The sequence below is a fragment of the Thrips palmi genome, unplaced genomic scaffold (genome assembly GCF_012932325.1).
Source record: "Thrips palmi isolate BJ-2018 unplaced genomic scaffold, TpBJ-2018v1 HiC_scaffold_2, whole genome shotgun sequence".
Taxonomy (NCBI): Eukaryota; Metazoa; Arthropoda; class Insecta; order Thysanoptera; family Thripidae; genus Thrips; species Thrips palmi.
Window position 1 is genome coordinate 8,993,822 of NW_023144629.1, and position 15,089 is coordinate 9,008,910.

Genomic DNA, 15,089 nt, shown 5'->3' on the forward strand with positions numbered 1-15,089 from the left:
GCAGTGGCGTCGACCACCATTGGAAGAGCACATTTGCGAAGAAATATCATCATCACATCATCGTCAACAAAACAACATCCTTCGATATTTATAAGTTTATTTTTGTACATCAATTTGTAATTTTTAATAAACATTTTAAGAAAAAAAAAAATACAGTTTAATAACTGGTATAAGCAAAAACGAAAACAAACAAACAAAAAAACACATAGAAAAAGGAAAACACGCGAGACAATACTTTGGTTTCACTCGGCGCGCGCGGCACACAAACTTGAACAAAGGGGGGCTAATTATTAAAAGGCTGGAGCGAGGCTTATTAAAGCATCTTGGCGGCCACAGGAGGGGAAGGAGAGGGGGGCGATGAAAATGGGAGCGTTTGGGCCCCGGCGCACATGGGTCGAACCAAACGTGTGACATCAAAATCCCGGACGGGGTTTTGGGGCCCTCCTTTGAGCCCGCTAAAGGGACTCTAACCAAACGTGTAAAACCACAATGGTCCCCCTCTCTGGACGAGGAATCCCCATTGGTGGGGCACTTTCCGTTTGGCCCGGGGCGACCAGTGCCGACGGGGCCCGTTTGCCCCCTCCGGCGGTCTTCGGGGGCCCCCATGTGCGGTGGCCGTGTGGGTTTCACATGGACACGGCGGCGCTGTCGTTTTGGGCTCGGCGGGGGCGTGGCCGCGGTGGCCGTGTCGAGGGCATCGGAGTGGCGGCGACTGTCTTTTTCGAACTGGGGGCTGCGCTGTGAGCTGTCGTCGCGCTGCTCTCCTCTCCTCTCTCTCCTCTCCTCTCTCCCTCTCTCTCTCTCTCTCTCTCTCCCTCTCTCCTCTCTCTCTCTCTCTCTCTCTCTCTCTCTCTCTCTCTCTCTCTCTCTCCGCGGCTCGTAGCACAATGTCGGTGGCGCTGACTGCCGCATGGCCGGGCCGCCTCCTCACACGTCTGGAAAAGCAGAAACAAAACAACTGGGTATGGCAACAATGGCGCGCAACATGTGCGTGAGTGTGTGTGTGTACGTGTGTGTGCTATGGCCGCTATGGCTCGGCTGGTGGTACATTGGGACCAGGCAGGCAGTGGCGTAGCGCGTGCGCCGGTGCATTTTTAATATCGGCGCGCGGGGCCTCGGTTCTTCTGGGCGAGGCTGTGGCGGCGCGGCGCACAGTGGGCCAGAAGACCGGTGGAGGCGGCCAAAACTCTAGACGCGTTTTGTGCTCCAGAGGCGCTAAGCAGGACTCGAACCGAACGTGTGACCCCACCAATGGATTGCTCTCCGAACGTGGAATCCATTGGTGGGGTCACACGTTCGGTTCGAGTCCTGTGAAGCGACTCTGGAGCTCAAAACGCGTCTAGAGTATTGGCCGCCTCCACCAGTCTTCTGGCCCACTGTGCGCACTCACGGGCCCTCCAGACCGTTTCCACGGGGCGAGAATTGGCATAAATACCGGCAAAATCGGGCCCAGACCATCAAGTCGACGGGGGGCTTTCATTTGATGGAAATGTGACCGGGGCCGGCAGGCCGGCAGGCACCGCCTCCCCCCTCCCTTTTTCCACCTGCCCTTCCTCGCGGCCCTGCCGGCCCTGTCAAAGCGACCAGATGCAGCTCCATTATTCAAAGGGCAAAGGGCCTTTACTCCACTCACCCGACAGCGTGCCCGGCCGACACACTTCGTACTTGGCCGAAAAGTTGGTGCCCTCGAGCGAAGTCTCGCAGGAGAATCCGCCGTTGTAGTGGATCATGGCGTAGTCGTCGCAGTTGGTGACGCCGTCCCGGTTGCAGTCCTGCGCGGAAAGGCGTCAACACTTCAGCAGACTCATTCCGAGAGTCGCTCTCGTCGCTCTGTCTCTCTCGCACTCACGGGGCGTCCCGTGTGGGTGCGAGAGAGACAGAGCGATGCGGGGAGTGCACTCACCCGGCCGAAGCGCGCCATGTAGTTGGTGACGATGGAGGCGGCGCAGTTGTACTCCTTGGCGCAGTCCTGGTACGCTGCAACAAAGGCTCACACCTCAGCGACTCCGCGCTGCCGAGCCACTCCGTCTCTGTCGCACTCACGGGACTCTCCGGCAGGGTGCGAGAGAGACGGCGCGTCCGCGTGCCGGCGACTTGAGGCGACATGGGGGCGGTGCACAGTGGGCCAGAAGACCGGTGGAGGCGGGCTAAACCTCTAGACGCGTTTTGGGCTCCAGAGTCGCTTATTAGGACTCGAACCGAACGTGTGACCCCACCAATGGATAGCTCTCCGAACGGTGAATCCATTGGTGGGGTCACACGTTCAGTTGGTGTCCCATTTAGCGACTCTGGGTGCTCAAAACGCGTTTCGAATTTTGGCCGCTCCACCGGTCTTCTGTCCCACTGTGCGCCGCCCGCACAGACAGCAGACTGATTCCGACAGTCGTTTCCGTCGCTCTGTCTCTCTCGCACCCACACGGGACGCTCCATGAGTGCGAGAGAGACAGAGCCTCGGAATGAGTCTGCAGCGCCGCAGCGCACCGCAGCTTACCGCCCGCGCGCTCGGGGTCGTCCTCGGGGAAGACGGGCTTGCCCGCGTCCGCCCAGTACACCCTGGAGATGTAGAAGGGCCCGCAGTAGCCCTTGGAGCAGGCCAGCGTGGCGTTGCAGCCCGTGATGGCGAAGCAGAGGCAGCGCAGGCACGCCGCGTTCAGGTTGGACACGAACACGCCTGCAGCACACACACAGTGTCACCGATCTGATAACTTGTCCCTCGGCTAGGGCAGGCTGCCCTGCAGACTGATTCCGAGAGTCGTTTTCGTCGCTCTGTCTCTCTCGCACCCACACGGGGCGCGCCATGAGTGCGAGAGAGACGGGGCGAGGCGGCAAGGCTCCGTCCGAGACGAATAATTAAATCAGGATAATGGGATAGGGAGTGGCGCGGGGGCTTTGCCAGCCAGGCTTGGCTAGCCTCGCACCAGCCTTCGCGTGTTAAGGGAGCTTTTTTTCAGGCGGAGTGCACCGGCCTCGCGCCTCGCACTCAGGGACTCAAGGTGGAGGTCATTAAACCACCGACGGACAAAGTCCTCGACTTGAGCGACGCGTTTCCTCGCGTTTCGTACCGTGTATCGCGTCTCCCGCAGTGTGGCAGACACTGTCTGTCTCTCTCTTGCTTTCCCCGCAGCGGGACCGTCTCTCATCATCAACGGCGAGGGCCGGAGGACCGGCGGCAGGGCGGGCAGCAGGGCCGGCAGCAGGGCCGGCAGCAGACTGATTCCGAGAGTCGTTTACGTCGCTCCGTCTCCCTCGCACTCATGGGGCGCCCCGTATAGGCGCGAGAGAGACAGAGCGACGAAAACGACTCTCGGAATGAGTCTGCAGGGCCGGCAGGGCCTCTGCCCGTCGGTGGCGCGTGCAGGGCCCAGCCCGGCCTGTCCGCGCGGCCCGTCGAGGCCGGCCGGCCGCGACCGCCCCTGCTCGTACTTCCCTAGATTGGAAACAGCCCTTCTATGCAGCGTCCCGGGCCAGGCCGGAAGGGCACAAGGGCAGAGAGGGGGGGGGGGAGGGGCGGAAGGGACGATGCTACACTGACCAGGCCGGGCAATCCCAGATGAGGCGTTGCGCGACCCCCAGCCCTCCCTCCAGTCCCCCGGCAGACTGATACCGAGAGTCGTTTTCGTCACTCTGTCTCTCTCGCACCCGTACGGGACGCCCCAGGAGTGCGAGAGAGACAGAGCGACGACTCTCGGAATGAGTCTGCAGGCCAGAACTGGCAGCGCGCCTGCCGGCTAGGCCACCCCTTTGACGCGCCGTTCGCGCTCGACGAACCAAAGTTTTAAAACTTTTAACAATTAACGGGAAGCAGGAACAGGAGGGAAGGCGCGCCCACCCAACTGCCCCCCCCCCCTGATGAGAGCGCGACCATTTTCGAATTCCGGTCTCAAATTCCCGGAAAGCGGATTAGAAAAAATGTAAAAACTTGTGAAAAAGTGGCGGGTTGAACCCTTAACTTTTCCGTGGGTGATCGTCATCCCGTCCCTGACCACGCAGCCCCACCATCGCACAGAGTGGCGGCTTCGGACGCGCAGCAAACTCAAAATTGCGAGAGCTTTTATCCGAAAAACAAAAAAACCTAACCGCTCCATCCGAATTAATTAAATGGCATGCAACCTGTCATCACCGACCGGGCGTGGAGTGAAATAAAAACAACAATAAGAAACAAAACAAAAACCGAAGCAGAAAGTGCTCATGTCGCGTCGGCCGGACAATTAAGCGCACTATCGGCACGCCATTACCGCTCGACGTCGATAACTGTCCATCAAGACAAAAGTGTGATGACAAACGAACAACGGTCCGAGGGACGAAAACGAAAACAAAAACAACACGAGACAGTGAGGAAGGAAAAAAGAAGTGTTGGTTTTGAAACTTGGCCGTCATTCCACGACCGTCGTTGCACGCGCGCGCGGTTCACGCGATGCACACGCGGTGCGCGCCGGACAACGACCAGCAGTGAGGTAACGAGAGAGAAGAGGGAGAAGCAGCAGCAACAGCAACAACAACAGCAACAACAACAGCAACGTACCGTACGCCACGGCGGAGAAGCAGAGCAGGCAGAGCAGCAGCGGCAAGGTTAGGGCCGCCCTCGCCATGTTGGCCATGTTGCCGGTCACCACAGGGGCCTCAGTGGCGGCGACTGGCCGGGCGCTGACGCTGCTGGCGCTTCTTCTCGGCGTTCTCGGCCTCGTCGGGGCGGCCGGGGCTGGGGCAGGCTGGGGCTCATCGGCACGGCGGGGAGGCCGGCGACCAGCGGGGCGGCAGCCGCGGCAGCGCGTCGACGCGGGGCAGCGGGGCCTGCGCGGCGTGTGGTGGCGTGGCGGCGGTCGAGGGCCGCGACGCGACGGGCCATGCCATGGACGGGCGACGAGCCGGTCGGGGCAGACTCGCAAACACGGAGATAAAGAGAAGAGGCTCATCGACATGCCGCCCCGCCCCGCCCCGCCGCGCCCCGCCCCGCCCCGCCGCGCCCCGCCGCGCCCCGCCGCGCCCCGCCGCGCCCCGCCCCGCCCCGCCCCCGCCGCGGCTAGTCCGGACCTGGAGGCGGTGGCGGGCGGCGGGGCGCGGCGGGGCGCGGGGGCGGGCTGACCGGCGGCCCGGCGAGACTCCGCGACTCTGACCTCGAGCACGTCGAGTCGCCGCCGTGCCTCGCTGTGTCTCGCCGTGCCGCGCTGTGCCTCGCTGTGTCGCGCTCGCCACTGCAGCTGTTGGCGTGGTTGTTGGCGGCTGCGGTGCTGCGGTGCGTTGAAGTGACACCGCTCCGGCCCGCGACCGCACCGCCGGCACCGCCCACGTCAGGCTCGACCTGCGTCTCGTCGCTCCGTCCCTCTCGCCGTCTCTCTCGCACCCCTGCAGGCCGTGCGGGACGCCCCACGAGTGCGAGAGGGACATACAGGACGGACTCTCCCGCTTGCTTCGCTTGCTTCACGCCTCCGGGACGAGTAATAATTGAAACTCCAGTCGCTCGCTGCACGGCGCGGTGCACTGCGTGACGTCGTGTCTACTGCCGCGCTGGTCTGAGAGAGAGAGAGAGAGAGAGAGAGAGAGAGAGAGAGAGAGAGAGAGAGAGAGAGAGAGAGAGAGAGAGAGAGAGAGAGAGAGAGAGAGAGAGAGAGAGAGAGAGAGAGAGAGAGAGAGAGAGAGAGAGAGGCTCGTTGATGAAGGCGACCTGGGCCCAGGAATGGCGGCGGGTCCGCGTGCCGCTGCCCTTGATCTTGGTGCTGGCCTTGCCCTTGCTCTTGCTTCGCCTGCTCGGCGCTTGGCGCTTGGCGCTTCGCCCCGCGTTGTCCCCGTGTCCCACGCAATTCGCAAAGTGCAGCCCGCCCCGCTGCCCCGCCGGCCCGCCGGCCTAGATCCGCCACTCCCGGACGCTTATTCCTTGGCGGAGCGACGCCGCTTTTGGACACGCGGCGCGCCGGAACGGCCGAGACAGCCCTGGATCGGGGGGATGGGGGCGGGGCCGGAGAGTGGAACGGCGCGTGTGTGACACACGCTCTCTCTCTCTCTCTCTCTCTCTCTCTCTCTGTCTCTCTCTGTCTCTCTCTCTGTCTCTCTCTCTCCCTCTCCCTCAGACACACACATTCACAGAGAGGCACAGACACGTCCAACCACCAACAGACATACGCCCTCACATATTACCGGAGCCCTAGATCCGTTTTCCGGTGTGCCACCGGCCTGGATAATTGAGGAGCCGAGGCTGGAGCTGCTTCTGCTGGAAGACGGGCAGTGACGTCACACGGAGTGAGACAGAGAGAGAGAGAGAGAGAGAGAGAGAGAGAGAGAGAGAGAGAGAGAGAGAGAGAGAGAGACGGCGATGCCGGCGATGCCGCGGCCGGGGAATGGCACACAAATGGACCAGGGAAGCCCGGCGGTCGGCGTGACGCGGCGTGACGTCACTCTCGTCGGCCAGCCGGACAGGCCGGACGGCTGTCACCGCTCCAGCACGCTCCAGCGAAGGCGGGGCGGGGCGGGGCGGGGCGGGGCGGGGCGGGCTCATGTGGCGTGCGCCATTAGCAGCCAGACTGCCGGCCAGGGAGGTGTGACCGCACTGCCGCGACGCTGCGAGGGCGTGGCCCCGCGGCCCACGGCGGCATGGTGTGCGCTTCATGCCCCGGGCCAACAGCAGCAGCAACAACAACAACAACAACGACAACAACAACAACAACAACAACGACAACAACAACAACAACAGCGCCGTAAATCCGTGAATCCGCCAGCCTGCTCTCGAATTTAAGGAAATGGGCCTACCAGGTGCCTTGCGACCGCACGGGGCCGGCCCTCGGGGACCTCTCATAAACTGAGTTTATTTAAACAGCATTGCCCCCCTCCGCCCCTCCCACGTCCCCTTCCTCCTCCCTTCATACCTACCTCTAGCTATATTCTGTTCAGTTCCACTCACAGCGAACAAAGCCACCCCTGAAAAAAAATATGGGGAACATGGAGATTCGAACTTCGAACCTGAGCGTTAGAAACGAACCCCTGAGACCACTCGGCCACGGTGACATGAGTTTCCTGCGTACTGGCGCGCGTGGCGGCCGGGGCACGCCGCTGGGGTCGCGACCGTCAAGGCCGTCAAGGCCACGAGCGCGAGGCAGAGCGCGCGTCTCCTTTTATTTATGCTTATGCAAATTGCAACTTTTTTAAAGACTAATCTATGGCAGTATAAATATATATGTGATGGCGGCGGCGCGGCCCGCTGCTGTGTCGCTGACTTCTTGTCGCCAGAAATAAGGCGGAGGGGAGGAGGGGGGAGGGGGAGGGGGAGGGGGGGTAATATACTGCAAATGGCCCCAGTCGAAGCAGCGCATCACGTTATAGGCTTTATAGGGGATTCATCGTGGCTGGGCGGGGCACCGCCTTGGGTCCTGCAGCAGGCAGTCTGTTCACACGTGAGCGTGTGTGTGTATATGTGTGCGTGTGTGTGTGCGTGTGTGTGTGTGCGTGTGTGTGTGCGTGCGTGTGTCTGGCTGTCTTCTGGCACGCTCGTGTGCGTCTGCAGTTTGTTCTGCGAAGCGTGGCCAAGAACAGGTCCTTCTTGGTCGGGCGAGCCGCCCCGAGGGGGCCCACAGGGCAGCCCAGGGGCCCAGGGGCCAGGGGGGAGTCCCATAAGGAGCCCCTAAGAGACTTCCATGCCTCCACGGCGCCCGAAGGAGGCCCTTGGAGCACCAACGGGGTGAGACGATGCGTTCGTTACGATGAGAGTTTTGAGGGGAAATGTCGTGAGCCACACGAAAAAGGACGTTCAGGAATTTCAGAAACAAACAAAGAAAACGGATTTTAAAATAAATTAAAATATTGTTTTTGGATTGATTTATTTCAAGTTGAGAAGTCGTAGAAAAAGTTCGATGGTTGCTGTCTTGTTGGGCAGTTTCATGGAGCAAAGTCATTCCTTCCTCTATGGTCTAGAGTCTGCGACGGTGTACAATGGTCTTCCTCTTGTCCGCGAGGCCAGCACTCGGCCTTTTGACGTATTACCTTTCGACGTTTTATCTGCGCAACTTGTCCGACAAACGCGGCCTGCCTGCTGTTTTTTCTTCAATAAATAAAGCGAGTCAACATTTCTGTTGGCCGCTCCGAGCGCACCCCGCGGACGGAGCGGCGGGGCGAGCACTTCGAGCGAACCCTGTTTGGCCTTGGTTGACCCTGGTTGACCCCGGTTGACCCCGGTTGACCCCGATTGACCCTGGTTGACCCTGGTTGACCCTAGTTGACCTGGCCGCCGTTGAGTTTGGACACCTGCACCATGCAGTTGTGGAACTTGTCCCGGAACGCCTGGTCCAGGTTGGCGCGGCAGCCGTAGCCGCCAAGCCGATGCAGCGCGGCGTAGTCGTAGCAGTCGACCGTGCTGTCGCCGTTGCAGTCCTGGAACGGCAGGGAAGGGCACACCGTCAAAACCACAAACAACCAAGTCAATAAAAAAAAAGAGGTTTTCCTCGCGGCTAGTAGACTAGCGTTTTTCAATCTTTTCTGTCTCGCGATCCACAAAAGGCGGTTCAAACTTATCGCGACAACCACAGCCGAAATTAAGTCCCCACAAGAAGAAAAGGCTCTTGACCTGAAGAATTTCTCTTGGCCTGGTGAAATGCCCTTGGCCTGGTGAAATGCCCTTGGCCTAGTGAAATGCCGAGAAATGCTCCTGGGTTGGGAAATGCTTTTGGCCTGGAGAAATGCTCTTAGCCTGGGGAACTGCTCTTGGCCTGGAGAAATGGCTTGGCCTGGTGAAATGCTCTTTGCCCGTGGGGAAATGCTCTTGGCCTGGAGAAATGCTTTGGCCTGGTGAAATGCTCTTTGCCCGTGGGGAAATGCTCTTGGCCTGGTGAAATGCCGAAGAACGCTCTCGGCCTGCGGAAATGCCCTTGGCCTGAAGACACCTGCAGAAACTAGACTTTGGCTGTCCACGCGGCCGGCCTGCTTGCCGGCCTGCTTGACGTGCCCCAGGCCGAGTGCCCTTCAAAGGTCAGGCCGCCCTCGGCGTCCAGGCCGTCCCGGACGGCATGGGACACGAGACAGAGACGAGGCCTCTGGAGCGTGAAGCTGTGTCCTGCCCAACAAGAAGGACCTCCACCCAGACCCTTCCAGCGCCTCCTCCACATCCCTGGTCCGCCCCTCCCCCTCCCACCCCTCCCGCTCGACTCCGCTTTTAAATGGGTGCTTCTCTTTCGTCGGGGAGCAGCAGACTGAATCCGAGAGTCTCGCTCTGTCCCGCTCGCTCCTACACGGGACGACCCATGAGTGCGAGAGAGACAGAGCGACGAGAGCGACTCTTCGTGTCATGCCGAATGTTGTGGAACACGACCGCGCACAAGTTGGGACAGAAATCGCAACTTGGAGAAAGCAAACTCACCTGGGCGTATTTGGCCATGTAGCCCTGGACGGCGCGGGCGGCACAGTAGGGTTCGTTGGCACAGCGCGCGTACGCTGCGAACACACAGACACCTTTACTAACAGCCAGAGCTTGTAAAGGCAGAACAAGCGGGAGCTACTCGCAAAAAAGGGACCGCTTTCTCTGGCCGTCAAATTGCTACTGGCTCAGCAGCCCTGCAGGCTGATTCCGAAAGTCGCTTTCGTCGCTCTGTCTCTCTCGCACTCATGGGTCACTCCGCGCAGGTGCGAGAGAGACAGACAGAGCGACGAAAACGAGTCTCAGAATCGGCAGGACGTAATGACGGTCTGTTCGCCCTTTCTCTAATCACACGATAGAGGCGCACACTGCCAAAAAAGGCGATAAAGTGAAGATGAAAAGCGGCCGCACTCACCTCCCTCGTCCTCGGGCCTGTCCTGGGCCAGGGTGGGCTTGCCCGCGTCGGCCCAGTAGGGCCAGGTGATCCTGAACACGCCGCAGACGTCCCCGGTGCAGCTCAGGGACTGGTTGCAGTTGGACACGGCCTCGCAGATGCAGCCCAGGCAGATCTCGCTCACGGGGGGCGCGTACTGCTGCTGGCCTGCCGACGCGAAAACGCCATTAGTGTGGCATGGAGCTCGGCAGACTGATTCCGAGAGTCGTTTTCGTCGCTCTGTATCTTTCGCACTCAGATGGGCGCCCCGTATGGGTGCGAGAGAGACAGAGCGACGAAAACGACTCTCGGGATCAGACTGGGGATCGGGCGGGTCAATGGCCTGTCACAGACCGAGTCACGACTAGCCAGAAATGAAAAGAGGTAAAATTAGAACCGTTGGTTTTGCCAGGGGGTGACTACTTCACTCTTTTACGAATAGAAGGCCTCCCCTGTGCCCTGCCAATCGTAAGACCACTCTTTCATGCCCCGCCTCGGGCATGCCTTCACCACGAGTAGTTTGGGAGCACCAACCTCGCAAAGTTGGTCCAAGTGCCGGGCAATATCTGAACGTCCCATGATTTGCTGACCGCAGGCAGACACAGCGTCCCAGCTTATCTGTGGAGTCGCTTCTCGGAGCATTGACCAGACTCTCCTTGGCATCACAGGAGACTTGTACGGGGTGACGAAAGGAGCGCTAACGCCCGCGGAGTCTGCACCGCAAATCAACCTGAACTGCTTGTAGAAGTTGTTCCCTTTGGCAGGTCGCACAGCAGACTGATGCCGAGGGTCGTCTTCGTCGCTCTGCCTCTCTCACACCGGTACACGGCGCCCTGCGAGTGCGAGAGAGACAGAGCGACGAAAACGACTCTCGGAATCAGTCCGCCGGGCCCTCGGCGCCCTCGGGGCGACTCCTCAACTCCTCGTCCGAGTCCCCAGTGCCGTGCAACTTCTCGGCCGCACTTGCTGCGTTGGTCCGGATTTAATGTACTTAAGCAGCAAACGGACGGTGCTGCTTCAACCCCGCAACCCTCAACCCTCCCTCCCCGCCAGCTGGACAGGAAATTGCCATCAAAGTCATTCGCGGAGGTCGGCGCGGTGCGGTGGTGGTGCGAGACGACGACGAGGACGACGAGGACGACGAGGACGACGAGGACGACGAGGACGACGAGGACGACGAGGACGACGAGGACGACGAGGACGACGAGGACGACGAGGACGACGAGGACGACGAGGACGACGAGGGGGAACGAGAGGGCACCTCGCCGCCCCGGGTCGGCCCCGAGGGCGCGATGCGAGACTCTGATTCTGCAGCGTTTCTTTCCCGCAAGTTTCCTAACGAAATCGCCGCCGGCGTCGCGAAAACACCAAAGCGCGGCCCCAGCGACTCGCCGACACGCCTTGTGACGCCAGCCCCCCCCCCCCCCCCCGCTTCCCAAAGCCTGGGAATAATTACCTGGCCGAATATAAAATGGGAAACTAACTCCGGCGCGGCCTTTCGATTATTCACACGCCACTGCAAATAGGCCGCCCCGCCGGGGCTGGCAGGAGCCTAGCACAGCCTAGCCTCGCCTCGCCTGGCGTAACCTAGGCGTGCTGCGGGGAGGCAGGACTGGCCGAGCTGGCAGACAGCACACGGCGGCAGCCAGGAGACAGGACTGCATCCGCGTTGCCTACCCGCGCGGCGCTCTAGCGCCTGCAACGTGCAGGGTAGGCAACCGACCGCCACGGCTGCATCCGCGTTGCCTACCCGCGCGGCGCTCTAGCGCCTGCAACGTGCAGGGTAGGCAACCGACCGCCACGGCTGCATCCGCGTTGCCTACCCGCGCGGCGATCTAGCGCCTGCAACGTGCAGGGTAGGCAACCGACCGCCACGGCTGCATCCGCGTTGCCTACCCGCGCGGCGCTCTAGCGCCTGCAACGTGCAGGGTAGGCAACCGACCGCCACGGCTGCATCCGCGTTGCCTACCCGCGCGGCGCTCTAGCGCCTGCAACGTGCAGGGTAGGCAACCGACCGCCACGGCTGCATCCGCGTTGCCTACCCGCGCGGCGCTCTAGCGCCTGCAACGTGCAGGGTAGGCAACCGACCGCCACGGCTGCATCCGCGTTGCCTACCCGCGCGGCGCTCTAGCGCCTGCAACGTGCAGGGTAGGCAACCGACCGCCACGGCTGCATCCGCGTTGCCTACCCGCGCGGCGCTCTAGCGCCTGCAACGTGCAGGGTAGGCAACCGACCGCCACGGCTGCATCCGCGTTGCCTACCCGCGCGGCGCTCTAGCGCCTGCAACGTGCAGGGTAGGCAACCGACCGCCACGGCTGCATCCGCGTTGCCTACCCGCGCGGCGCTCTAGCGCCTGCAACGTGCAGGGTAGGCAACCGACCGCCACGGCTGCATCCGCGTTGCCTACCCGCGCGGCGCTGGCTGCAGGGCACTGCAGGGCGATGACTCCGCGGCGCAGCGGGTGCTTTCCCTCGTTAGAAAATCGGTTTGTCGCTCGGTCTCTCTCGCACCCTCACGGAGAGGCCCACGAGTGCGACAGAGACGGAGCGACGAAACGACTCTTCTGAATCGCTCTGCTGGACGTAAACAGGGTCCGGTTTGAGGCGCCGGGATTCCAGTGCGACCGCGACCGTGTTGCGAATTTCAGGGCCCTGCACGCCGCCTCCGCCGAGTCGCTGCGTCGCGCTGTCTCCGTCGCACTCACGGGGCGTGCCGCAGGGATGCGAGAGGTAGAGAGAGAGAGAGAGAGAGAGAGAGAGAGAGAGAGAGAGAGAGAGAGAGAGAGAGAGAGAGAAGCCCGACTGCAGCAGCGGCGCTTTGCACTCGTGACGTTCGAAGTTCAGGCTCCTCGCCGTCAGAACCGCGCGGCCGGGATCCTGGAAGTCCTGGAACCTGACGGGTCGCGACGCGGGGATCCCGAAGGTAACGATGACGTCACCACGCGGCCGTCGGCGGAGACCCCCGGGGACCCCGTCGGACCGGGAAGTCGGGCCCTGGCGGGGCCCTCTGGCCGGCGGGACGTCGCGACAAGCTGCACCGCGTGGTAAACGGGCCGGCGGAGAATCGCGCTCGCCGTCCGTCCTTGCACTTTTGCTGCGTTTTTCATCCTCGACAATGCGGGGTCTGTTCCTCGCTGCTCCTCCGTTTGGAGGCCGGGCCGGACAGGACGGACGGGACCGGACGGACGGACCGGCCATTGTTGTTGCCATGGGAACGGCTTGGCGCGGCTCGGCGCGGCGCGGCTCCAGGAAGCGCCGCGAATTACCCGGACGGAATTACTTTATTTGGAGTCGCAGTGCGAACAGAATGCAAGCGGCGCGCGCGGAGCGGCGCGGCCGCCAAACAGACAAGCCGGCTCTAGTTTCCAGTGTGGCGTCCCGTCCGTCGCGGACGCCTGGACCTGCGAAACAATTCGCCGCCTCGCCTCACCGCCGCCCACTCAACAACAGCTGTTCTTTAAAACTTTGACATTTTTTCGAGAATTTTAAATTTTGCTTTCTGTTCGAAAGCGCAACGACAGTTTTCGAATAAATGCAATCAGCAAATACTCTTGTAATTTTTTTTTTAAATAGAGTTGTTATTTAAAATTTTGACATATATTTTTTGAAAATACAAAATTTTGCCATACAAGAAACGAATTAGACGGGGAGCGTTGAAACTTACACCGAACAAAAATGTTTGTCATTGTCCTAAATTTCGCGCACTGGGCCGGGCGCTTCTCGGAGCCACCTCCCCACGCCACGCCACGCCGCGCCACTCGGCTGCTGCTTCGGACTGACTAATTGGCGCATGGAGTGCCACTGTTTGCATTGTATCAACTGCAGGCGCGTTTCGTCCGAACCGCGTCGTGGCGTGGCGCGGCGTAGCGTGCCCGTGACGCCACTGCTGGCCAAACCGCGTCGCCACGCCACGCCAGTGACGCTGTTCGGTCAGCGGAACCGGGTATCTAGTTTCGCGGAAACCCACTGGAGCTCCACTGGAGCTGGATGGCTGGATGGCCTGGCGCGGCAGGCAGGGGATTCCAAGGCACTTATCAGGCCCACAATGGAACTCGCCCGGTCAAGGAGGAGGAGTGGAGTGGGGGAGTAGGATGTGCCCAGGTCGGACCAGGTGGCAATGTCAACCCACTCGAACGGGTTTCCGCGAATCCGCGCGGTCAGGGGTCGAGCACAGTGGGCCACAGGACTGGCGGAGGCGGCCAAAACTCTAGACGCGTTTTGGGCTCCAGAGGCGCTAAGCACAACTCGAACCGGACGTGTGACCCCACCAATGGATTCCTCGTTCGGAGAGCAATCCATTGATGGGGTCACACGTTCGTTTCGAGTCCCATTGAGCGACTCAGGAGCTCAAATCGCGTCTGGAGTTTTGGCGGCCTCCACCGGTCTTCTGGACCACTGTGTCGAGCCTCGGCGTATCCCAAACGGAAGCCCGTGACGGGCTGCCCGCCAAGGAATGCGGTCTAGCTCCATACCGCAAGAGATTGAACGGGGGTTCGCGAAAATGCAAAAAGGTTGTTCAACAATAATTTTGTTTTACAAGTTATAAAATGGAAAATCAAAGAGACCCCTAGACCCTTCTGAAACTTCTGCAGGGACTCCTGAGGGATTTCGTTCCAGGACAAAGTCGAGAGAGCACAATAAAAAATTAATCTTAACAAAACCCATTTTTATGCATTTTGAATTCCGATTTTATAGACGTTGTTAGGCCAACACTTGTTTCTAGTAAAATTTTCGATCGGGAAAAGTTTTGATTGTTTTGAAAGGACAAGTGTTTTCAACCGAAATCCCTTGGAATGGAAATCGATACAAATGACAGGTCATTGCCTTGGAAAGAAACCAGGCGAACCTTATTTCACGGTGTACTACGTCTTTTAAAAGTGTCCTGTCCGCGCCGAAGCGTTAAACGTCAAAATAACCGGTAGTGCCGTTGCCCGAAGAGCGAAGCGTCCGGGTCGGGTGCCCTACGGTGCCCTACCTTGCGCGATGGGGGCCAGCAGGACGGCGGCGGACACCAGCGCGGCGCTGAGGATGAAGGCGGGGAGCTCCATGTTGCGTGGGACCCGGTCGGGAGGCGTCTGACGAGGCCGGAGGAATCCCCACACGGAGGCGCCGAGCCGAGCCGAGCCGAGACAAGCCGAGCCGAGCCGGGCCGAGCGCAGCGCCGAGCCGAGCCCAGCCAGCGGTGTGTTTATTTCTGTCCCCGCGACAAGTGAACAGTTAGTACGATTACCTATCCTGTGCAACACGGCATGTCGTTACCCCACGGAAAGCCGCCTGTGGCGGCCAGGCCGGGCTGGCAGCAAGCGGCGCGCTCCAGTCGATA

At 60.7% G+C, this 15,089-nt stretch overlaps 2 protein-coding genes across 2 annotated transcripts; both read right to left on the reverse strand.

The window, feature by feature from the left end:
- Positions 1-777: 777 nt before the first annotated feature.
- Positions 778-4,717, reverse strand: LOC117647284 (lysozyme 2-like). The gene is made up of 5 exons (XM_034388989.1): positions 4,523-4,717; positions 2,492-2,671; positions 1,904-1,977; positions 1,634-1,772; positions 778-935 (listed from the first exon to the last, which is right to left on the reverse strand). Exons 1-5 carry the CDS (start codon positions 4,596-4,598, stop codon positions 928-930), a joined length of 477 nt encoding a protein of 158 aa, XP_034244880.1. The 5' UTR covers positions 4,599-4,717; the 3' UTR covers positions 778-927.
- Positions 4,718-7,768: 3,051 nt separating this feature from the next.
- On the reverse strand, positions 7,769-14,855 carry LOC117647282 (invertebrate-type lysozyme 3-like). Its single transcript, XM_034388984.1, has 4 exons — positions 14,742-14,855; positions 9,750-9,935; positions 9,338-9,411; positions 7,769-8,355 (listed from the first exon to the last, which is right to left on the reverse strand). The coding sequence occupies exons 1-4, from the start codon at positions 14,812-14,814 to the stop codon at positions 8,197-8,199; spliced, it is 492 nt and encodes a 163-aa protein (XP_034244875.1). The 5' UTR covers positions 14,815-14,855; the 3' UTR covers positions 7,769-8,196.
- Positions 14,856-15,089: the final 234 nt, after the last annotated feature.